Source organism: Barbus barbus (genome assembly GCF_936440315.1).
Source record: "Barbus barbus genome assembly, chromosome: 6".
Classification (NCBI taxonomy): Eukaryota; Metazoa; Chordata; class Actinopteri; order Cypriniformes; family Cyprinidae; genus Barbus; species Barbus barbus.
Genome location: NC_136734.1, coordinates 29152884 through 29179665, shown reverse-complemented (window position 1 = coordinate 29179665; position 26782 = coordinate 29152884). Strand labels below are relative to the sequence as shown.

General features: G+C 40.5%; 1 protein-coding gene across 1 annotated transcript; it reads left to right on the top strand.

Annotated features, from left to right (window-relative positions):
- Positions 1-19080: 19080 nt before the first annotated feature.
- On the top strand, positions 19081-26494 carry LOC306871900 (G-protein coupled receptor 83-like; the record flags this gene model as incomplete). The annotated part of the gene is made up of 4 exons (XM_079420142.1): positions 19081-19398; positions 20870-20995; positions 21147-21280; positions 26017-26494. 4 exons carry the CDS (start codon positions 19081-19083, stop codon positions 26492-26494), a joined length of 1056 nt encoding a protein of 351 aa, XP_079276268.1.
- Positions 26495-26782: the final 288 nt, after the last annotated feature.

Sequence of the window (26782 nt, the reverse complement as noted above, 5' to 3'; positions counted from 1 at the left end):
TGCTCCTCTGCCTGGGTGCCGCCGGCGCCGCCATGGCTAGTCACCTCTCCTCCATGTGCTATGTTCACCTGTTTTTGCAAAGTGTCGTCAGGTACTGTTGGCTTGGAAACTGAAGCTACAGCACTAAACATGTCGGTTATTTTTGAGGCATCAACCTCTAGAATTTTTATTTTTTTGGCCGCAACTTCTCCGCACCCCCCTTGCCCTTGCGCTTTTGCTTCTCCATCCTAAATCCACTGATTTCTGGCTCTGAGCCACTGACTGCATCTGACACAAGAAACAGAGGGGGAGGGGTGGAGCTTGCTAAGAGATGATTGGGCCAGCCCAGTGTCAGTATGGAAAATGAACCAATGGGCCGCTGCCCCTGCTTTATGGGCCGGTCGTTGGCCAATTATATATAAAAAAAAAAAAACATATTATATGGACCGGCCCCCAAGTGCGTCGGCCCACCGGGCATTTGCCTGGTATGCCAGATTACCAGTCCAGCCCTGCTGACAGCCCAGATAGCAAGGTGACATTGATACAATGTTGAGTTTTTATTCAAACCATCAGTTTGGTTGAGACTGATATTTCAATGTTTAAAGTATGTTAGATCAACATTGAAATTTTGATTAATTGTTTGTTGAATCACTTGACACTTACACTTCTCTGGAATAATTTAAAACAATCATACATCTACTTTATTATTTCTCTTTTCCTTTGTTTTACGGACTTGTTGATGTTTGATTTGATACACTTAAAAAGCGCACCTTGCTTTAGTAATATTGGTCACTTTTTATTTTGATGGTCCCCTTTTGACAATAAATAATATTGCATCTAACTCTCATTAGAGTATTAGTAGTGTATGTCTGTTTAATATCTGCTAACACTTTGTGATGGCTCCCCAACAGTCAGTCTAATGATTGTAAGTAAGTTTGCGAGTACATGCAAATGATGGACCGTTAATGAGAAGCACCCTCCTGATAAACGATGAAATTAATAATAAGTTGAGTTGTGAGCTGACAGGAAGATCACCTGAGCTGGGATTTGATGCTCTCCTCTGCCTTATGTCCTGCTGCCTGATGGCTGCTTTATCAGGTAATCATACATTTTCCTCAATCAGTATTAAATGTGGTGAATGTAACTGCTCTCCATTCAGTTTCACCTGTTCCTGATTAAACACAATCACAAAAACCACATCTTGCGTCACCACAAGTGACATGCTATTTTGTGATAAGGTAAATCTGCAACTTTAAAGAAATTAAGATGAACTTGGAACACTTGAATGCTGTAATTTCAAGGAAAATGAACAGAGATACAGTTTTAAATCTAGATTAAAGACACATCTCTTTAGCCAACATTAACATCCGTGGTAACTAGGAATGACATGAGCTTCAGTCTGGATCAACCCTTAAATGATCTGAGATGACCGAACACCTGAGAAAAGATAATGCCAACCCCTCAGAGGACTTCGGAGGATGCCAATGCTCAGACAACATACAGAATTACCAAATTTTGCCATAAGTTAAATATATTAAGGTTCTACAATATATAAATATATTGTGGAAACTTAAATTCCTGTAGAGCTGCTTTGCAACGATTTGTATTGTAAAAAGCGCTATACAAATAAACTTGAATTGAATTGAATTGAATTTTAGACATGTTCATATCCCTTACTTTTTCCTGTGAGTAAAGGCTGTAACTCAGAGTTGCCCACCTTCATGAAGAGTTTAATGCCAACACACCTGCCTGGATGCTTTCAGTGATCCTAATGACCTTAATCAGCTGTTTCAGGTGTGTTTAATTAGGACTGGATATGAAAAGATTGGAAACCCCTGCCATTGTGATTCTATTTACAAATGTTTACTGTAGAATCTGTCTTGATATTGAAACACTAGATTTTGGATTTATAGATTAAATTAATAGATTTTAATGATATTATAAACAAAGTTTGGTCACACTTTATATTAGGTGGCCTTAACTACTATGTACTTACATCCAAAAATAAGTACAATGTACTTATTGTGGTAATATTGTATTTCAAATCACTTTTGCTGCTATTGAGGTGGGATATGTTTAAGGTTAGGGACAGGTTCGGTGGTATGGGTAGGTTTAAGGGTGGGTTAAGGTGTAAGGGATGGGTCAACAGTGTAATTATAAAAGTAATTACAGATGTAATTACACATAGCTATTTTAAAATATATAAGTACAATGTAAAAACGTGTATGTACACAATAAGTGCATTGTATCAAATGATTAATTTCAATGTAAGTACATAGTAGTTAGGGCCACCTAATGTAAAGTGGGACCCAAAATTTGAATGTTTTGGTGTAGAGCAATCTTTAAAAACAATCATATTGTGTTTAACATATTAACACCCCTGAATGACTTGCTCTTAGGTGACATCATGCTTTCTTTTTCAGAGTTCAGAGAACACAAAGGAGATGGGGCAGCAGTCTGATCTAAGCCAGCTTTTTGAAACTTGATCCTGGAGGGCTGGTGTCCTGCAGAGTTTAGCTCCAACTTGCCTCAACACACCTGCCTGGAAGTTTCAAGTATACCTAGTAAGACCTTGATTAGCTGCTTTAGGTGTGTTTGATTAGGGTTGGCGCTAAACTCTGCAGGACACCGGCCCATCAGGACCGAATTTGGTGACCCCTGATTTATGTTTTCAGTGTTTCAACAACAGTGATGTAGAATCAACATCATGATGTAACCATAATTCAATGACATTGCTGTTATTTTTTTTTATTCATTGTTTCAACATTAACTTAGGGTGAATAAATGATGTTGACTACTTAAATGACCACTGATATTTTATTTATTTATTTTTTACATGTCACCATTGTTATTAAACCCTCTGATGGTTTGCAGGGTCTTTTTGACCCGCAAATGACTTTTGCTCAATTTTTAAAAAATGTTCCCTTTGTCCAAATGGTATGAAACCTTCTACGGCTCTCAACACTTTCTAGATCTACAAAAAAATAAATAAATTGGACTGATATCTGTTTTTATGTTAGCGTGACAAAATTTGTGACACTCGTGGTTTTCGGGGTCTCTGGAGACCCCGCAATCAAAATAGACAAAATTCATCATCAAAATCAGAAACAACGCAGAACACATCGACAGAAATGGCACAAATAAAGTGGCACACTTCCACCAATGCAAAAAACATCCACAATGCTAAATTATATTGCTCACAACACACACACACACACACACACACACACACATATAGAGGAACACATTTTTGAGACTATAAAAACTGTTCTCTTATCATTTGTAAAATAAAATCATCCAAAATGCAGTACCACCACAAAAATAAATTGGTGACACTGACACACACACACACACACACACACACTTATTGTTCCTCATTGTTTGATTTTTTCCCCATTTACTGATTTCTTTTACTAAATTTTATCTTTTTACTGCTTTATTTGCTCACTTGTTATTGCTGTTCAGTTCATGTGTTCATATGTAATATAACTGTTCATTTCTGTTCATTTTTGTTCTGTTACAGTTAGTAACTGAAATGTTGATTAAAATTGTAGAATTATATTAAAAAAAGATAATTGAAATAAATGATCAAATCTTAAGACTCCAACATTTCTCTTTGTAACATTTTGTTCAGGTTTGATTCTAATCATAATGTAACATTATTGAAAAACTGGGGGTTTTTCAGTACAAAAAATACTAAACTTTGACAAAAAATATTTTATTTTTGTTATAATTGTGATTTTATAATATTTAGATATGAATCCAACTGAATCCAACTTGTGAAAAGATATCTTTCAGGTAGTCAAATAGCAAATAGCATATAGTGGAGCTCTATAGCCATCTAGTGGTTAAAGTGATTTTTTTTTTATTTTAAAACTGCATTTTCCAAAAAATGTGTATAAATGTTACATTAAATCATTTAAAATGATCCATGTTATCCCCATGAATGAAAGTTAGAAATCTGGGCCTTTTATAAAGTGAATTTTACATCAAATGCTGTTTTTTTGTAAAACGCCTATTTAAATAAATGTTTATTTATTTATTTATAGAAATTTAAAAGATATCATAAATCCTCCAAAAACTGCACAAATGTTGAGTAAAAACATTAACAAACAGAGTAAAATTACATTTGTAAAAAAAAAAAAAAACTATTATCTTGTTACAAAATTAAATGTTATTGTCTGGGGTCTCTGGAGACCCCCAAAAAAACAAGTGTGGACAGAAATGAAAACCATCAATTGCGGGTGCAAAAGTGATGTTCAACCAGTGTCACTTCATAATGTTGATTCAGTTCAAATATTATAATTTTTTTTTTAAATCTCAACTTTGTTTCAGCATTAATTGTGGGTGCAAAAGTGATATGGAACCAACATAACTTTGTAACATTTATTCAATGCAGTTGGCGTTGACACATTAACACTGACTTTGTTTCATTGATTGTTTCATTGATTGTTTGCTATCTGGGACCATCTCCAAGGTTACACGTATGTCACATATTTATAAATGAATCAAGACATAGTTGTCTATAAGTATGCATTTCCCATTCGCTGTTTGTGTATCCAACTCCTTTGAGACTCCTGTAGGACATAAATAAACAATTTTGAGTCATGCATTTCAAAGTGATGAATCTGAAAACAAATTACAGCAGATTGGTCTGTGACATTCTCTGATCCAACAAATGTATATGTTTTCCAATATGTATATTATCCATTTGCAGCTTAATTTATTTATCTAGCCAGGGGTTAATGAATCCCATTGCTCAACCCAAGTGAGTCTGATGAATGAACAGCCTTTATTTTTTACTCATACATATTTATAAATACAATAATGCCTAATTCTAATTAACTGGTCTAGCACTATTCACTGTAGTGTGAACTAAGTCATCATGTTGTGTTGCCAACAATTTCCAGATGGTCCTAAATGGAACGACAAAATGTGTCTTGGCAATATATTTGAACTCTCTTACTATGGAATAAATCTTGAGAATGCCGTTGGCCTAATATGTTTAATTTGTTGGCAAGCTGAAATGTCCCATTGTATTGCATTACTGCACATTGTGCATACTGTCAGTGTTTTACATTATCTACACTCATAGAAACCCATGTTCATTAATTTTAATTATTTATGCTGTATTGTCACTCTTGTTGACACCACAAATGGAACCATTTAGAAAAATTGCGTTTATATCCAACATACTGTACATAATGTATGGGTCTATATTGTGAATTATTTATATCTTGTGTGAAATATTGGATCTGCTGCAATTTTGTTGGGTGAAAAATCCTGCAATTTTCCTTCCACCCACCATTACACATATGGTATTGCATGTATATGGTGTACTGACGATAATTTGTGATGATACCTGAATTATATTTAAACAATATAGTTTCACGAGTTCGTACTAACATATAATATGATTGAGCAATTAGTACGCATATTTGGCGTGCTGTCAGGAGGGAGGGCTCCGAGCTCGGGATGGAGCCCGAACCCAGAGAACTCCCCCCTCATCCGAAGAGTGGGATGAAATTATATTGGAGTGCGGAGTTGGGGTGGAGGCGGGATGCTGGAAAACTGTCATAGAACAGAGGTGAGTTGGCTGTATATATATATATATATATATATATATATATATATATACACCTGATGTGCTTGTTAAGGTGATTAGCTGACAAGCTGCACCTGGGCCAGACTGATTATCTGATCGTGCTCCTCCCGAACCTTGTTAATAAAACATAATTTCACGAGTTCGCACTAACATATAATATGATTGAGCAATTAGTAAGCATATTTGGCGTGCTGTCAGGAGGGAGGGCTCCGAGCTCGGGATGGAGCCCGAACCCAGAGAACTCCCCAAAAGAAGCTAGTGTCATGGGACAGCAGCCGGAGAGGAAATTGTTAGTAGCCCCCCAAAAATATGCTTGTCATGAAGAAAAATGGGCGAAATTAGGAGCACGATGGAAGGCCAGGTGAGGGACTCTCGCTGCGTCCGAAGGGAGCTGCGGCTCTGCTACACTGGAAGGGAGAGTCCCTCTTGCAGCTGAATACTTGGCTGGTTTGAAACATCAGATGCAGGGCTCTCACTGTGACCGAAGGAAGCTGTGGCTCTGCTGCACCGGAAGGGAGAGCCCCTCTTGCAGCTGAATACTTGGCTGGTTTGAAACATCAGATGCAGGGCTCTCACTGTGACCAAAGGAAGCTGTGGCTCTGCTGCACCAGAAGGGAGAGCCCTGTTCGATGCTGAAAGAGCCATAAGATTTGAAACGATGGAGGGCTCTCACTGCGACCGAAGGGAGCTGCGGCTCTGCTGCACCGGAAGGGAGAGTCCTTCTTGTGGCTGAAAACTTGGCATGGTTTGAAGCGTCAGATGGAGGGCTCTCACTGCGACCGAAGGGACCTGCGGCTCTGCTGCACCGGAAGGGAGAGCCCAGTCTGATGCTGAATGAGCCTTGAAAACTCGGAACAACGGATGGAGGGCTCCCACTGCGACCGGAGGGAGCCGCAGCTCTGCTGAACCGGAAGGGAGAGCCCACGGAAGCGGCAGTATCAAATGAGCGGGGCACTGCAGCGGCAGTATAAAACAGCAGGGCACTGCTGCGGCAGTATCAAAGAGTGGGGCACTGCTGCGGCAGTATCAAAGAGTGGGGCACTGCTGCGGCAGTATCAAATGAGCGGGGCACTGCAGCGGCAGTATAAAAGAGCAGGGCACTGCTGCGGCAGTATCAAAGAGTGGGGCACTGCTGCGGCAGTATCAAAGAGTGGGGCACTGCTGCGGCAGTATCAAAGAGTGGGGCACTGCTGCGGCAGTATCGAAGAGCGGGGCACTGTAGTGGCAGTATCAAATGAGCAGGGCACTGCTGCGGCAGTATCAAATTAAGCAGGTCACTGTAGCAGCAGTATCAAATGAGCAGGGCACTGTAGTGTCAAATTAAGCGGGGCACTACGGTGGCAGTATCAGCTGAGCTGGGCACTGCAATGGCATTATCAAATTAAGCAGGGCACTGCAGCGGTAGTATTGAATTATGTGAGGCACTGCAGCGGTAGGATCAAATTATGCAAAGCTCTGCAGCGGCAGTATCAAATTATGCGAGGCACTGCAGCGGCAGTATCGAATGAAAGGAGCAGGGCACTGCAGCGGTGGTATCAAATGAGCCGGGCACTGCAACGTCAGTATCGAATTGAGCAGGACACTGCGGTGGCAGGATCAAATTATGCGAGGCACTGCAGCGGCAGTATTGAATGAGCGGAGCAGGGTACTGCAGCGGCAGTATCAAATGAGCCGGGCACTGCAACAGCAATATCAAATTGAGCAGGACACTGCGGCGGCAGGATCAAATTATGCGAGGCACTGCAGCGGCAGTATTGAATGAGTGGAGCAGGGTACTGCAGCGGCAGTATCAAATGAGCCGGGCACGGCAACAGCAATATCAAATTGAGCAGGGCACTGCGGTGGCAGGATCAAATTAGCGGGACACTGCGGCGGCAGGATCAAATTAAACGGGGCACTGCGGCGGCAGGATCAAATTAAACGGGGCACTGCAGCAGCACTATCAAATGAGCAGGGCACTGCGGGGGCACTGGCAGTATCGAATTAAGCGGGGCACTGCAGCGGTGGTATTAAATGAGCAGGGCACTGCAGTGGCAGTATCAAATTTCACTAAACTGATCATACGAGTTGTGAACAGTGAGGAACTGGGGTTGGCGATGGGTCCGTCTCCGGAGCCAGCACTTAGAATTTCTGCGAGAATCTGAGACTTGATGGTATTGGCACAGGGGGGGGGGGTTCTGGAGCTGCAACATTCAGTGGGGTAGGTAGTGAGACTGCAGTGAGTGAATAAAGTGTACTGGGGTTTAGATTGGAGAGAAGGGTTAGAAGGAAGATAGGAAGGGGCCGAAACCGTTTGCGGAGGCAGCCTCGCGCACGGATTAGCCTTTTGGTGCTTAGGGAAGCATGTAGGAAGAGGTAGAAGGAATTGAGGGAGAAGGCCAGTAAGCTTGCATTGCTAGCTGATGATGCCCTACTTGGATGTCTGTAGCAGGGGCTGCTGGCCATTGATAGGGAAAAGGAGTAGCGAAAGCGTAAGTGTAAAGTGGCAGAGCTTGAGTGGCTAGCGGAGGCAGCCTCACGCTAGCGTCTGCCGCCAGAGGTAGAAGGAAGGGAGTGCGAAGGATAGGAGTTTGGGAAGCTAAGCCAGCGGCATTGCGTGTGGCGCTGTAGTTGAAGGCGCCGCAGTGATTTATTGAGAAGAGGAAAGAGGCAATGCAGTGTGAGGAGCGGCCGAGTCTGGGGCGTGGCCCATGCTTGCTGATGGCCTGCTGCGTCTTGAATCTCGAGGGGAGCCGGAACTTGATCTGGAAGAAGACAACATTATTTTGAAAGAAGTAGGGAGCTATGGGGGAAAGGAGCATGGGACACAACTGACAGCAGAGTAGGGCTGTCAAAAATGGCTGAAAAACTAAATTTGAATTTCCCACCCATTGAATTTCCCATTCTATTCAAATTTGAAAGGCATAATTTCAGTTAGGGGGGAACAACTTTTGGCTTCTCTCCTGAGGTCACAGGAGGGTGCATCGAGCAAAATATTACTAATGCACGTTTATTAAAGCAATAAAAAAACATGACTATCTGTGAAAAAGCGCATAATCTTTATGAACCAAATATAATCAATTAAGTTGCTTAAACAATGATGAACAAAACAGCATCATATATGCATAGTTTAATATAAAGAGTCGAGAGCCAATTAGACATTTTACATGGCTTTCTAAACATGCTTCTCTCTTATGCGAGATGTGAGTCTAAAAGTGATGTCATGCAAAATATGCATTCTGTGTGCCACTGATAAGGCTGCCTGACACACCTAAAATTCGAATGCATCGTTTTTGTATTCGAATAAGGATTTTTATTTTGAACTCGAAAAATATATATTTGACAACCCTGCAGCAGAGGCAGCCTGACTTTTAAATCGGCCTCTGGGCTAGTGTCTGCTATGGGAGCTGGAGGCGACTGAAAATAAAAAGAGGTCATTAGAAAAGCCCGAGATGTGTGGGCCTGATTTGCAAGGGGAGGCAGCCTCACACTTCCTTCAGCTATTGTAGAGTGGGGTTTATGACATCCTGAAAAGCTTGTGCAGCCTGCGCAGCTAGCGGAGGCAGACTCACGCTAGTGTGTGCTATGGGAGCTGGAGGCCACTCAAAAGGAAAAGGATTAGAAGTAACAGGAGGAAAAGACTGAGATGTGAGGGCATGTGTTGCAAGCATAAGCAGCTTTGTGTTGGTTTCAGCTTTTGTAGCTGTAGGCCGTGGAGCCTTGTGATATTCGGAGAAAAATGCTAGAGCCTGTGCAGCTAGCGGAGGCAGACTCACGCTAACGTGTGCTGTGGGAGCTGGAGACCACTGAAAAAGAAAGAGGGGTTAGAAATAGCAGGAGAAAATATGACTGCTTTTAACAACTTTTTAAAAAAGTGATAAAATTATCAAAATACATGTTTTTCCTCTTAACCACATGAAAAGATGAAAGTATTGAAACAGCTGGCCAGCCAAGCTGCACATCGGTTGGTAGAGACTTGAAGAGGGGTGCCTAGTAGTATGCACGACACATGCAAATTGGGTTGCATTTGTTCAATAATGATATGAATAGTTCTTTATGATACACCTTAGTTGTTAGTTTGCACCTATAATTGTTCATTTAGGTACAATGATTTTCGAAAAATTAAGTTCAAACAATCTTTTACATCTTATCTGTCTATCTGAGTAATGTGCAATTTAAAATACAGGTAAAATGCTAGTGAAAATTAATACATAAAATTAGTAATTTCCTTGTGTGATCTACGCAGTTTGCGTCATGTTACCAAAATGACATCGACATCCATAAGATCATCACGTCGTTTAACAATTTTTTAGCAACAAATGACCTGCCTTTACACAAAAGTTTATTTGCAACATGGCCTGCGCCGCTACTGGAGGCAGCCTCACGCTGACTGCTACGAGAGCTGGAGGTCCGGCTACATACGGCACTGCGGCCGGAGGAACTGCAGTGAAAAGAAGAGCCGAGTGAGGTTTTGCTGCAGTGAGAACTGTGGTGCTGCCTAGGCTCGTTTGAGGCCTGCCGCTGCGACCCAACGCTCTAGGAGAGCCGGGTCTTGTACGGGACGATGATGGTGAAGAGCAAGGCAAGATCGGGGCTTTGCTCGATCTATTGGCCGCCTTTGTGCCTGGAGTGGATTTAGGAGTGAGGTTGGCTAATTTGCAGTGTAACGAATGGATCGCACGTATCCGCTTTGTTTACCCTCCGCGAGAATGGTTTGTCAGAATAAATCAGCGTTTGCTTCAGGCTTAAATACTGTCCACTACCAAACGGAGGATATATTGGAATGGCCGAATGAGACAAGGATGTCGGTTGAGGTGAGGTTAAGCCTCGGCATTGTGGTGATTGACGGAAAAGGAGTGAGCCTAGAGCTTGCAGATTGCGATGGAGGAAATTAAAAATCCCCAGTCCAGGTTTTGTCGTTGTCCAGAAAAAGATATGTGTCTGTGATATAATAACAAAGGAGCAAAACCGAGTGCTGGAAAACTGTCATAGAACAGAGGTGAGTTGGCTGTATATATATACACCTGATGTGCTTGTTAAGGTGATTAGCTGACGAGCTGCACCTGGGCCAGACGGATTATCTGATCGTGCTCCTCCCGAACCTTGTTAATAAAACATCATATAAAGAGTGCATTCTATGGAATACTGTACTCATACATGTTAATTGCTCTTAACTTGAAAGATTTGAGTAAGCTGGCTCATTTATATAGGCCTACTTAAACTTATAAAATATAAAATTATCATATAATATCATTATCAACTTAGTTGTTTTTACTAGTGGAAATTAACTAGCTACAACTAGCTAATTCAGTAAATGCTAATTACTACTTGGTAAAACAATGCTTTGATTAGCATTGATTAGAAAACATTGCAACTTCTGAATGAGTAAGGATACAGAGAACATTATATCTGTTCTTGAAGCAAGCACATGCTCTACTCGTCACCTTGATGGTACACCCCAAAAACCCCAACATAACAGAATCTCTTGTAAATCAGCATAGAAAAACATTAAACACCACTAAATCTCTCACTTACCACTAATCTCGCACAAAATAAAAAAGTGCCATAGCACAGAATTCTGCTCTGGGGCGGCACTCTTACAAAAGGTACTAATATGCACCAGTTGGGTATTACTTAACACTTACCCAATAACATGTATCTTAAAAGTATGCACCTTTTCAGGGTAAATAAGAAACAAATGTGACAGCTTTTGTACCGTTTTGTTGTACCTCTGTGTGGGAAACATAAATCCCAGTCCAGTTTCAGTTAAATTAAATTAAGTTAATTAAAAGTGAGTTCATTAAACACAAAACAATGAAAGAAAAAAGAAAAAAAAAAATCGGAAAAAGGAAGCTTAAAACTATTTAAGTTTGTCCAACTCAAACCATTATTTTGAGTGTTTTAGAGTGATGCATATGCTGTAGGCAGGCCTATTTCAGTCCAATTACCCAAATGACAATTTTTGAGCTCTTAAAAATGCACAAAAATGTTGCTGTTAGAGAAATGCAAGATGATTTCCTATTAGAGAAATGCATGGTACTGAACCCTAGCCAGTACAGGTGTCAAATTAACTTATTTTATCATATTTGCAAGAGCAGATTAAAATCTGCAAGCAGTCTGAACGTTTGGCACTTGTTTCATGTTGCTTTAAAACGGATCTTTCTAACTAAGAAAAGTCTTTCTAATTCCTTCTCTTCTTTCCCCCGGTTTCACAGACAAGGCTTAAGCCTAGTCCCAGACTAAAGTGTAAATCTGAGCTGTTTTAACTGAAAGAAGCGTGCACTGTCTGATCTTAAAATATATCAGTGCCTTTGTTTTGTCTCGAGATGCACACCAGTAATGTTTTTTCTAAGGCATGTTAGTCAAAATTACTGTCCTAATTGTGCTAATTGAACAATGGCCTAATCCTGATTTAGTCTAAACCCTGTCTGTGAAACCGGGCCATTGAGTGTTTGTTTCTCATTCCAGATTTTTATTCTTGGGTGCTGGGTCTGTTAATCTCAAAAACATTCATCGCAAACAAGCTATGTGATAAAGAGGGCAAACAGCTGATAAAAACATCTTAATAATCCATAAAACTCCAGTCCAGCAATTAATGTCAAATAATGATCATAACTGTAGGCCTATATCCTAGCGTTACATACCAAGCACTAGTGAAAGTGAAGTGAAGTGAAGTGACATACGGCCAAGTATGGTGACCCATACTCGGAATTCGTGCTCTGCATTTATCCCATCCAAAGTGCCCCCCCACAGCAGTGAACACACACACACCGTGAACACACACCCGGAGCAGTGGGCAGCCATTTATATGCTGCGGCGCCCAGGGAGCAGTTTTTTGTATTTTGTATAATTGTTTACCATACAACAGTACAAATAATAATCATAATTAAAGTAATTATAAAATGAATAAATGGATCTACTGAATATATAGATCATATCATTATTGATATATCAGTCTACAGCCAACATATCTGATGTCTTCTAAAAGCTACTCAAAAAGTAAGAAAAATTGTCCTTGAAAAATGCTGATGAGTAGATTGACAGCTTATCTACATGTTCAGGCTTAAGCAATGCAGACAATGATTATAACTTAAGTACTGAAGATGATGATAATTTAAATTAATTTCCAGACAGGTTCTCTGTGTTAAGTGCTGATTGAGCACACTACCTGTCATGCAGCACTAATTTAATATTCAGTAATATTGTTATTCACATGTTGCCAGTTCCATTGCCAGTTCAATTCCATTACAAAACTATTGCATCCTAAGAAAGAGACTTGATGGACAAGAATTTAGTTAGACATGCCAAAAATCTTAAACACATTAATTTGGCATTTAATGGGAACGGCTTGACTAGAGATGAAATGAGTTTGTGCTCAAATCTCTGTTGGTTGATGGAGCTGTGAAAATGGTTTCACAGCTCCATCAGCCGAATTACACCCTTTTTGCACTTTATGGACAATTCCCATGACCAACTTCATGACCCTCACTGGCCTGGCTTGTTCCAGCTAAAGAAAAAGCTTTTAAAAGCTTTTCATGTGTGATTATCAAAAGTAGGCCTATAAAACGAAATCACAGTACTTCTTGTCATATAGAAATACAAGCGGCATGACACAAAAAGCCAATATTTGGAGAGGCTCTAGTTCGGTGATGCATGTCCCACATTTACTTAGTAAATTTATCAGTAATAATTAGCATATTTTACTTAGTGTTATATGCAAAACACTATTTTCTATAATAGGTTAACATACAACATTATAATAATATCTTATTACATATTAATTAATAATTAAATAAACAGACTTAAATTGATCTACTAAAAATATTGTTATGGGTGTTTGACACACTGGCGGCGGTCGAAAGCTTCATGGAAGAATTAGACACAGAATAAAGGTGGGCTCAATCCATCTGGACTATTAAAAACCTGAATGTAGGTTTAAAATAACTACGATCATACACCATAAACTATCCCTTTTGTTGTGGGGACTCGATAGTGAATCGAGACGAATTTGTAAAATAATTATTGTTCTCTGGAAGTTTTGAAAAATGTGCTCATAATTTAATATAATTGGTGAGAGTAATGTTACAAATAGGGTTGTGATGATAAATATAGACACAGAAGTACATGATAGTTCCTCACGGGTGTGTGGACCAATCAGCGCCATATATGGAGTGTAAGGGGTGGGGGGGTCAAACGCAGTAGTATGGATGCTACTGGGGAAATCGGGGCTGTTGTGGAATATTCTTTGTTCATGATTGTTTACGGTTTTATTTTTTGCTTCTCAGTATTTAAGATGGTTGAGTTGGTAAAAGGAAAAATACCTCTTAGGAAATGTAAAAGATCATGGAGGAAACGGGGAATGTGAAATTTGTAACCTGGAATTGCAGAGGACTGGGCAATGTTAAAAAAATAAAGCAGGTAATGAATAGGATCAAACAATTACAAGCACAAATAGTTCTTCTTCAGGAAACCCACATGATGAAAAGTGAGACAATTAGGATTCGTCGGAGATGGCAAGGGCAAGTTTTTGCTGCTTGTCACACTGCTAATGCGAGAAGAGTAATGACTTTAATTCATAAATCGATCTCAAAACAGATTCAGAAAGTAACTAAGGATACACCAGGAAGATACATTGTCTTACAATGTACCTTTTTTCAGAAAAGATAAATTTAATTAACATTTATGGTCCAAATGATGACAATCCCACATTTTTTAATGATTTGTTTTTGTTAATTGCTAATTTGCCTGGATACTATCTTATTGCAGGGGATATGAATTGTGTGTTAGATCCTACTAAAGATCGTTCAACAGGGATTGATAAAACACATACTAAAGCCAGGAAGGTGATACAGGAATTTATGAAAGATCTTAATTTATTAGATGTTTGGAGAGACCTTAATCCTGCAGCGATATCATATTCCTGTTATTCTGGTATACATCAAATATACTCACGTATTGATTATTACCTAATTTCTGCACAATTGCATAACAATATAACGAATTGTAGCTATCACAGTATAGTCATCTCTGACCATGCAGATAGGATGGCTTCATGACCTAGAGTTTGTAGAATATGTGGGCAAACAAACTGATCTGTTTTTTTAAATGAATATCTGAAACATCTGCTTGCATTAGATGGGAAGCATTCAAAGCTTTTATTCAAGGACATATAATTGTTCTTTGCAGTTCAAAAGCTAGGAAGTCTAGACAAGAAATGTAACAATTAGAAGATCAAATAAAAAACTACAGATATAGTGGAAGCAAAAGAGAAATTATTATTACTCAGGTCTCAATATAATGAATTGTCAGCAAGTAGAACAGCTTCAAAAGTTTTAAAAGTTGAAACTAAATTTTTATAAATATGGAGATAAAACAGGACAGTTACTTGCTTGGCAAATTCGACAACAACAAATTATCACAATAATCAAGAGTTCAACTGGAGATATAGTTGACCCAGTAGAGATCAATGAAGCATTTAGAACTTATGAAAAACTCTATAGCTCAGAGTGCTCACTAAATGTAGATATCCAGATGCAGTTTTTAGATAGTCTAAATATACCTCAGATTTTAGTTGAAGGTTTAAAATAACTACGATCATACACCATAAACTATCCCTTTTGTTGTGGGGACTCGATAGTGAATCGAGACCAATTTGTAAAATAATATGTTCAGGTATTATTGTTCTCTGGAAGTTTGGAAAAAAAGACAGAGTATATATTTATAAATATATGTATTCTTCAAGCGAAACAACTTATTTCTTTAAATTGGAAAAGTATATATGCACCAAATATAGGACATTGGCTAAAAGAAATGGTAACAAATATGTTAATGGAAAAGATAACTTACATATAAAGAGATAAATACATAATTTTTGATGGAGTTTGGGGGCCTTTCAAATTGTTCTTAAAATGGGGTAGAGTTGGAAATGTGTTGATAGAAGACTAAAAAAAAAAAAGGTGATGATGTATATTAATGTAAAATACTGAGAAGCTTTTTCTTTCTTTTTTTTTGGTGTGTTTTCTTTGTTACATGGAAATTTATATGTGTATTGTTAAAATGCAATAAAAAGCAATAAAGGGGAAAAAAAGATAGTTTTGAACACTGGATGGTTATGTACTTGCTCAAAAATTGATTTTGGCTAATTTTGGACTGGAGCTTTAAGTAAGTAAGTAAATAAATCAGTTCATGAACTATAACAACTGTAAATCAGAGCTGCAGAAGTCATCACTTTTTTTACATGGAATCTGTCCATTTTGCTGTACATATAAATGCTGTCAAACATTCAAATCAAATAATACAAGCCTTACATTTTGATTAGTGGATCTTTGAGACTTATTTGTGGAATTATGAATATGTTATTTTATAGTTTGAAAGGACAGTGTCGCCCACACAGGTCATTGTATTATGATTTGGACCTGTGATTATACTGTAAGCAACTGGTAAATGCAGAACAAGAACAAAATGGAGTATATAAGCACTACTGCATAGCTCTGTTCTGAACTTTCTGAGAGCACTGACTGCACTTTTACACAAAGGGACTGCAAACAGATGGTTGATGGGCACATTTACAGAGATGCTGAATTGTGAATGATTGTTTTCTACTGTTAAATAGAAACACACATAAGGATTGTAATAATCATGACATGAAATATTAAATGTGTGCTTTATTGAAAAACACACAAGTCAAAGTTATGATGCTCATTGTTCAGTCTGTAGTGCAGCCCAATTTTGTTTATGGCGATGATTTTAAATTTCAATTACACTGAATCTCTTTCTAGGAACTGAAGGTACTGAAGTCTACCAGTAGCTGTGGTCGGTGAGCCAAATGAATGCACACATGGATACAAAGGTGAGGCAGAGAATTCTTGAAAGAGCTGACACGCATTTGGGATGATAACAGCTTTGAGTCAGATGGCTCTCTCTCTCCCAAGAAAAGATGAAAAGATGAAAAGATGTGACCTATGGCTAGCAGAATGTCTGTTCTGAAATCCCAGCAGGCTGTGGCCGAAATCAAAGATATAAAACAGGAAGATCTTGGTTTAGAACACTGATTACTGATAAAATCCACAGAACTACAGTCCATCAATTAGCATCTTGTCAAGTGAAAAGCTTAGAAAGAAATCCATCATAAAGAAATTTTAACTTTAAACCATCGCTTATGACTAAAATATCAGATATAATCCATGATACTGCTGCCTTCAGGGAAAAAGTCCATCCCCTGTTGCCCTCTCATATTAAAAACATATTTGTTTAGAACTGTTTTTGTTCATAAAATGTGCTTGATCTGTGCATATTTGTCTCCCAAATGTAGACAAAACTAAATTTTCACTGGTTAGAGAACTCGTATTTTAGCTGGAAGCTACGGTTTGAAGTTAAAAACATCTTAATGGATTTGTTAATTACAACTAGTCGAAATGGAACTGCTGCTGCTAGTAGACATTGGAAACACTAGTCGAATTTTAGTCATATTTTAATGTTACGTTTTAAAAATATTACATTATTTTGAAAAGTGGATATCTGGAGCGGAAAACAAATTTCATTTCACCTCTCTATGCATTTTCTTCATGCCACTCGCCGTAGGCTCAGATAAATTTTTAATAAAGACAAGCAAGGTGTGGGAGCGTATTTTTACCTGAGTACTTGACACCAACAATTAATCTTGCCTCACATTTGCTGGGTAACCAACATCAAGGGTGCAACACATATGTATTACAAGAAACACAATGTTTATTGTTCACTCTTGATTTGTTGTTGGATTGCCTTTTTCGGAGTGTCTATTAACGCTAAGTGCAAATAGCCCGCCTTGTTGTCAAAGGCTATTTACACTAACACTGCCCACTAACGTGAGATTGGGTTAGTCACCATTAAAAAAAGAGATCATTTAGCAACAGTTTCAGTGGTGTTGATGGTATGGGGCATGCTTTTTGACATGATCGACCCGAGTTCGAGCCCGCCCTTTTGCCAAACTTTTTTTCTCCCTTTTCAAATCTCATATCGCATCATAAAGGCATTTATTTTCAATAAAAATGAAGGAAATAATCAAAAAGTTGAAAATAAGGGTAGGTTTTATTGTCCCAATAAGGTGGCATCCATTTAATAATTTGAATTAAAACTATAATTTAAACTCAATACGTTATTATTGCGTACTGTTTTATAATGTACTACAATACTGAGGTGTAGATAATTGCCACTATTTGCAATAAGTAGTATAAATAGCTGAAAATCTTGCTATTTTAACAGAGTGTAAATTGAATATAGCTATTTGCACTTAGTGTAAATAGCATATCGTTAAAAAATACTGCTATTTTCACTTGGTGTGAATAGAATCCATTGCTATTTGCACTTAGTGCAAATAGCCACTGCCTTAATTTTTAGCATCAACAGGTTTTTGCCTTAGAGTCTTTCTGAAAACACCAATATTACTCCAGATGTGTTTCTTCAGATCCTATTCTTGCATATATAGCTCAAAAGGTCAAAATTAAGCTAAACAATATTGATAAAATGATTGCTATTAAACCAACAAATACTTCACAATATTTTATAATATAAAGTTATAATTAGACCGTTTGATAATATAATACACTTTTAACATTATAGAACTTAATGTACAATATACAAGAAGTACTAATTTATTTTGCTTTTAAGTGTTGACAAATGCATAAAATATGTTGACATTTTTTATATCTTACAATTACAAAAGTGGAAGGAAACAGTAAGAATATGGATATTCAAAGTTCAGACTTACCTGTTTTCATTTTCCTGGGTGTGTAGATACAATATAGAAGTTTTTTTTTTTTTTCCAGGGACCAGTGCAATAATGAGGATTATGTCAGGTTCTGCAGAATTGTCAGGTTTGTTTATTCCCTCTTCAAACCTGTTTTGGAACTGTATATCCTTTTTACAATTTGATTCCATCTTTTTGGACATGTTTTGTGTTTTGTAAGGTGTTCTATTCGTTTTTTAATTTTTATTCCTTTTTTTATTATTATTTTCGTTGACTTCGCAGAATTGCTCAGAGTAGCCTACCCTTTTTATGGACACACCAACAGCAACAGGCATAAGGCATAAGGCATGATGTGGGAGTGTGATGCAATATAGCCTACTGTGAGCATAATTAGCCACCGTTGCTGCAAAGCATATATTGGTCGCTTTGCTGTCTGATAGCATACCAAATATTGCTGCTTATTGATTATTGATTATGGAGAGTGTCTCAGTTAAAAGTAACCTTCAGTGACGCACAGTGCTGAGATGCTGGTCCGCGACGCGTAGCAATTGTGTGTGTGTGTGTGTGTGTGTGTGTGAGAGAGAGAGAGAGAGAGAGAGAGAGAGAGACGACTGTGATTATGATCATGCCTAGGGTTGAGACGAATCACTAATAACTGTGGCTATAGTCCAATCCGCTTCACTTGACACTGCGCTCCAGCGTTTGGCTTTGAGTCAAGCACCACTAAATTGTCCAAAAGTGCATCAGAACTGCGCTTTGGTGTTTTTGAGACGGCCACCGCAACCTCGTTACGATGACGTTCACAAACACCTCCGTGGATTTATTCTCGCAGTTTTATATTTTGCAGAATTTCTCCATGTATTTTAATTTCTCTTTGGACGCGATGTACGACAGAGGAGCGAATTACGAGTCTGAATCCCACAGACCGACCATCAGAGCGCTGCTCGTCGTCGCATATTGCGTTATTATCATCATCTCGCTGTTCGGAAACGTGGTGGTTTGTCACGTTGTTATTAAGAATAAACGGATGCACTCGGTGACAAGTTTGTTCATCATGAATTTAGCCATTGCTGACATTCTTATAACTCTCCTCAACACGCCTTTTACTCTGGTAAGTTTACACTAGTTTAACTTATTTAGCCTACTTATATAAATAACAAATATATATATATAAATATAAATTTTTATAAATATATAAAAATATAAATATAAAAATAAATTTGGTATTGTTAAATTCATTGGAAACAAAAAACGCTTGTTGCATTTATGCATTCAGAATCTAGACAATTTTGTTATTGGGTCGCTCATTGTCTGGATCTTAAATTAATTCAGAATACATTAAACAATAAAATTCCAAAAGTAGTCATTTTCTATGAAAAATAAAAGTCATTGTGATGTTGCGATGTTTGTTGAGGATAAAGTTAATGTGTAACTGTCCTTTGAATAAAAAAACCCTGGCTGACATTTTTCAGGCTATATTGTACAAATGGAAAAATTGTATTATTAGTTAATTTATTAGCCTATATTATCATTCATTGTATTTGAAAAACTGTATCGAAAAAGTACGTTTTTTAATTTTTTTATTAAATTGAGTTTATAATTTTTTTTTTTTTAGTGATAATCGTTTTGTTACTTAAGGAAGTTTCTTGATAAGTTACTCAAAAAGATTTTTTTTTTTTTTCGTTTTGAAAATAATGAATAAATTTGACCATTTATATTGGCCTACATCAGGCATCCTCAAATCTGGCCCACTCCTGCAGAGTTTAGCTCTAACCCTAATCAAACACACCTGAGCATGCTAATCAGAGTTTTCAAGATTATTAGAAAATCACAGGTAGGTGAGTTTGATCAGGGTTGGAGCTAAACTCTGCAGCAGATTGGCCCTCCAGGGAAAGAGTTGAGAAACCTTGGCATATGTGATTTTTTTTTCTTTATTTTTTTATTTACTTGATTTTATGCCACTTGACATTTTTGGACTAGCCATAAAAAAAAATATATATATATATATATATATATATATTGAAATCATAAATTCATCATGAATGCACAATAATCTGACACATGGTTTTTAAACAGAAAAACCATGTGCCATGTGTATCAGAATACTCTTTGTTATCATCTTGGGAATCCTTATTTCTCATTGGGACTATTATATCAGTCAGTTGTATAATCAGTCTATTTTGTCTGCTGAGCATTTGTAAAGGAGTATGGTTCAGGGTCAATGAGGAGGATAATTAGATGTCTCCACCCCAAGGCTCCCAGTTATGCAAACTGATTTTTCTCACATATGGCCATTTTAAATTGAAAATATGGTACAATTTTCATGTGTAAACGATACCTCCAGTGTTCAAGACATGGTTAAGGCCTTGGTATGGTTATTATGCTGCATTCTTCCTCTGGTGTGTGAGTGTGTGCACATCCACGTTATCTCTATCATTGCTCTTAATTGTTTAGCAACGACTATACAGAGGAGGTGCATGATTCATCTCTCTGTGAGTGTATAGGGGTGAGCATGTGCATGCATTTAAATTTTTATATGCCTCTTGATCAAAGGCCAATCTGTTGCATATGTGTTCTTTCAGGTTCGGTTTGTTTACAGTACATGGGTGTTTGGGAAGGTGATGTGCCATGTGAGCCGCTTTGCACAGTATTGTTCTGTTCATGTCTCTGTTCTTACACTGGTTGCTATTGCTATTGATAGACACCAGGTAAGTGTTCTTACAAACAGACACATGCAACCATTTGTAATGTCTTAACAATGGAACCTTTAGAGTGAATAGCTTTTTCGTCTTATTAAAACTTAATGAATCAGTGCGTGCCAGTGTGCAATCATGACTGCTGATTGTTGTTGTCCATCAGGTGGTGATGCATCCAATGAAACAGAGGATGTCTCGGCTTCAGGGCATGGCCTGGATTGGTGTAATCTGGGTCATGGGGTCCTGCTTCTCTCTACCTCATGCCATCTACCAGAAACTGCTGCGCTTTGAATTTATGTACGATCTTTCTTTCTTTCTGATGATGATGATGATAATAAAATCAAGTAAAACGGATAAATATTATTATGACTGGGCGAATGGATGTAAATAATGATTGTTATAATATCATGAGAACATTTTGATCCCTTCCAGGAACTCGAGTTGCGTCGAAAACGCTAGGGGAACGTCTTCAGCGTGACCGCGCTCTGAATACATGTGTAATCTGTCCAATGGAAGGGCGAGACGTCACGGGCGGGTGACCAGGAAGCATAAAAGCACGTGCGGTGGAACCGGCATCAGCTTTTTGTCATTCAGCAACTGCTACTCTGTGTGTGTGTCTGTCGATCTGTGTTGTGAGTCTTATTTAGTGTTGTTTGTCCCTACACAATCACTTGAAATTAGCTCCACAATGTGTGCAAGCAATTGGGCGAGAGCCGATAGCATTAAAGGCTGTGTGTTCCTCCCTGCAAACTATCACTGCTGGGGATACACAGTCCGTGTGTGGTCTGCTTGAGAGCAAAGCACGCAGAGTCAGTTCTCGAGGGAGCTGACTGCCCGCTTTGTGAGCGTTTGTCACTGCGTCTGCTTGCTCTCGGAAGGCTCTCTTTGAGGAGTGAGCTTTCACTAGCGTTCCTCGCGGTGCAGGTCCCGCTTCTGCCGAAGAAAAAGAAAAAAGGCAGAGCGGCGGCTGCGCTTGTGGGAATCGCACATGGATCAGGTGGAAGGAATGAAGACGGGCGAGCCCCTATCTTCTTCCTTTCCCATCAGATCCAGCGCCCGCTCTCTGGGATCGGAAGCCTGCCCCGCGGTTTCTTCCCCCCAGAGAAAGGGCTTGACGCTCCGCCTGTCTTCCTCCGAGGAGGTGGACGTGAAGGACATCGATGAGCTTTGTAAAGCTGCAGTGTTTGCACAAGCATATTATGAATGATGACATCATTATATTCGCGCCGTCAGCCCTAAGTAATGGGGCTGATTGTGCTTCTCCACGCCGTACGATCTCGCGGTCCTGCCGCTGCGAGTGAGATTGCGGGGATCGCAACATGGATCTGGTGGACGAGTTGGAGACGGGTTCGCCCTATCTCTCCCTGCATTCCCCAGATCTAGCGCTCTCACTCGGGGCTGGAAGCCAGCGGTGTGGTTCTTCCCCCTTTGAGTGGGAGCTCGCTGTTGCAGCGCACGTTGCCGAGGCGACGCGTGCATTACGTCATTCTCATTCATATCAGAAGCAATGCCCCAGGTGGAACAGACGCTCGCGAGCTATCTGTCCCCTGGCGCAGCGTCGTCTCTGAAGGCTCCAACCTCACCCACCAAGACATGGCGCACAACTTCAGCGTTGGTGGGCAAGGGGTACGCAGCTGCAGGTCAGGCTGGTGCGTGTCTGCACACCATGGCGGTGTTACAGGCGTACCAAGCCGACATACCTGCTTAAAGATCTAGATGAGGGATAGAAGCTCAAATCTGCTATTTCTGAGCTCCGTAGAATCGCTGGCCTCTGTGGTTTACCCTATTTGACATGAAGGAGATGCCGTCAATTCTGTCGTCGACAGGTACCAGGAGGCCCATATACAAGCGGCGGCGTTCCAGCGGTTCCGCCCGGAAACGTAGCGGAGCTGAGAAGCTCTAGAGCTCCTGGTTCGGCCGTCTCCTGCCAGTCCATTCAACGGGGTGATTCCCACGTTGGTGGGCCCCGAGCAGGCTCTGGTCATGGAACAGGAAATAGACACTCTCTTGAGGAAGGAGGCCATCAAGGTGGTCCCTGCTCACGAAAGAGAGTCCGGGTTCTACAGCTGGTACTTCATAGCTCCCAAGAAGGATGGAGGGTTGCGTCCCATTTTAGATCTGCATCAGTTGAACTACTCAGTCAGCAGACTGAAGTTCAAGATGCTCAAAACTCAAACAGGTAAGTATCTCAGATCAAGTCCGAGGACTGGTTTGTCACGATCGATCTAAAGGACGCACACTTCCATGTCTCCATCCTTCCCACTCTCAGGAAGTCCCTGAGGTTTGCTTTTGGGGGCAATGCTTACCAATATCAGGTCTTCCTTTTGGCCTTGAAACTCTCATCCCGCACTTTTACATCAACGATTGGTTGATTCTAGCTCAATCGGAGCAGCTGGCGATTCTACATCGAGATGAAAGAGCTGGGGGTTGAGACTGAACGCCAAGAAAAGTGTGCTTTCTCCAGTACAGAGAACCACTTATCTAGGCGTGGTGTGGGATCCGACCACGATGCAGGCACGCATGTCCCCTGCTCGTTTTGAGTCGATCCTCACGTCAGTCAAGAGAGTGAGAGAAGGCTAGTCACTCACTGTCAAGCAGTTTCAAAAATTGCTGGGTCTCATTGCAGCTGCGTCCAACGTGATATCTATTGGCCTGCTGTACATGAGACCCCTACAGTGGTGGCTCAGAACCAAGGGGTTCTCCCCAAGGGGAAACCCACTTCGCATTCAAGGTCACGCGGCGATGCCTACATGCCTTAGACATTTGGAGATGTTCTTGGTTCTCGTCTCAGGGCCCGGTGCTGGGAGCTCCTGGTCGCCACATAATGCTAGCGATGGAAGCATCCCTCACCGGTTGGGGAGCGGTCATGAGTGGCCACCCTGCCCGCGGTCTGTGGAATAGTTGCCATCTCACATGGCACATCAACTGCCTGGAGATGCTGGCCGTGCTTCGAGCACTCAAACACTTTCTCCCAGACCTAAGAGGTCACCATGTGTTGGTGCGCATCCTTGTGTAGTCCCAGGGCAGACTTCGCTCGCTGAGAGCCGTCTACATCTCAATATGGGAGCAGACATCCTGTCGAGGCAGGGGCCGAGGCCCGGGGTCATCCAGCTTCACTGGGACTGGATGCTATGGTACAGACTTGGCCGAGGCTTCGTCTGTACGCCTTTCCCCTGATCGGTCTGCTCCAAGGAGTTCTGGCGAGAGTGCGCCGATATGTGGTTAGTCTACTACTGGTAGCACCGTTCTGGCCGGGCCGAGTATGGTTCTCGGACCTGATTTCTCTCCTCGACGGCTCTCCATGGGAGATTCCTATCAGGAGAGATCTTCTCTCACAGGCGAGGGGCACTATTGTCCACCCTCGCCCGGAGCTGTGGAAGCTGTGGGTGTGGCCACTGAGGAGGCACAGCTCATAGCTTCTGGTCTCTCAACCGAGGTTGCTGAGACCATCCTCCAATCCAGAGCTCCCTCTACGAGGAAACTTGTCACTTCATGGTGCGGAGACCGCCACCTCGACCCAGATAACTGCCCGATTGGTACAGTGCTGGAGTTCCTGCAGGCCCGTTTCTCCGCAGGGGTAACCCACTCCACCCTGAAGGTTTACGTGGCGGCTTTATCTGCCTACCGCGCCCTTCTCGGTGGCCTCTCAATGGGTAGGCACCCCCTAGTACATGTTTCCTCCAGAGGCTGAGGCCTCCGGCCAGAGAGCTTATGCTATGTGGTGGATCAGGATGCTATTCCATAGCCTCGAGTCCTCTGATCCTTCTTGGGGATCAAGACTCACTTCTCAGAAGTTGACATTTGGGACGCAGGCCCGATCACTTTAGCCACTCGTGGCCCTTTTTCTCTCGCCCTCGCTGTGCTCCTGAGGGATACACACAGGGCAGGTATTTGGAAGTCTGGTGGCGTGGGCATCTCGTTCCCCTAGCGTTTTCGACGCAGCTCGAGTTCCTGGAAGGGAACGTCTCAGGTTACGTATGTAACCCTGGTTCCCTGAAGGGAACGAGATGCTGTGTCTCTAGGCCATACTTCCAGCATCCCTGCCGGTGGTTGCTTCATTCCTAGAAGCTGATGCCGGTTCCACCGCACGTGCTTTTATGCTTCCTGGTCGATTACGTCACCCGCCCGTGACATCTTGCCCTTCCATTGGACAGATTACACATGTATTCCCCTAGCGTTTTCGACGCAGCTTCTCATTCCCTTCAGGGAACCAGTAATCTGAGACGTTCTCAGTGCAGGGGCACAAGAAACTCAATCAAATTCTAAAAAGTAGCATTCAAGCACGGACACTTTCCAATCTTCGGAAGTATTTGCTGTCAGGGTTGAATAGATGGAGATAAACACTTCAGTGAGATAAGTTTTGTGTCTAATTAAGCCTCCCATTGTATTTTAAACGTCACTCCCAACTGAACCTTATGGTTTTGAGCTTGAAAAATGCTATTAAAAAAAAAAAATCATGCTTTTCTTCCCTAAAATGAAAATTAGCTGAAAATGTACTCACCTTCAAGCCATCCAGTATGTAGATTCATCATATATATAATTTTTTAAAAAAGATTTCTGTCAGAATGAGAGTTCAAACAGCTGATCAAAAACATCACAATAATCCACAATTAATCCAAACAACTGCAGTCCACCAATTATGCACAGGCCAAAGCTGTTCTTTACAAATACTGTATGTTGGTGGATTTTGATGTGACAGGACAACAGTGGATGGAATTTTTCACTGGAGGAAGTGTTATAGATTATGAACTGGTATTTTGGCCAGAGGTCAAAACGCCTTAATGATAAATTTGTGTTTTACAAACATGCAGCCTTTTACTTCACAAGACATTAATTGAAGAACTGGAGTCATGTGGATTATTGTGATGTTTTTATCAGCTGTTTGGACTCTGACGACACTCATTCAAAACAAAATTATCTTGGAAATCCTGAGGGTGAGAAAATGTTCAGCAGATTTTAATTTTTGGGTGAACTAACACTTTAACAACTTTAATCTTTTTATGTTATAAGATGTCCCTTCTTGTCTCTTTTAGCAATAACAGAGTACGGATGGTGTGTCTACCCAGCTTTCCCCATCCCTCCGATCTCTTCTGGAAGTATCTGGATCTTGCCACATTCGTCCTGCTCTATGTATTGCCTTTAGCCATTATCTCCTTATCGTACCTTGTGGTGGCCAAGAAGGTCTGGTTCCAGAATGCTGTCGGTGATGTCACGCTGGCTCAGTCAGCCGCTCATCGCAGAAGGAAGACGACGACTTTGAAAATGCTAATCGCAGTGGTGGCCGTGTTTGCAGTCTGCTGGTTTCCTCTAAACTGTTACGTTGTGCTGCTGTCAAGTAAAGTGATCCAGGCCAACAATGCCCTGTACTTCACCTTTCACTGGCTGGCCATGAGCTCTACCTGCTACAATCCCTTTATATACTGCTGGCTCAATCACAGCTTCCGTGCAGAACTCAGAGCCCTGCCTCTAATTGGCCGTATAGCTAAGGGCAATGCCATCCAGCAATCCTAAGGAAGCACCCAAGATTTTGCCGTTCTGATTTTTATTTTAATATTCCATTGCTTTTATAAAAGCATATTCACATATGAAAGCACCGTAGTGGATCATCCCTCTAATCCTAGTGATTTCTCATTTTCATCTCACCCATGGCTCACATTTAGTCCTGTCCATCTTAGTGAAAATGACACCTAAACACTGTGTTGCCATGGAAGAGATGACAAAAAAAGGAAGGCATAAGATGTTAAATAGAAACTGTTCTGTTTTTCAAGGAAAAGCAATTCCATAGTGGAACACACTATG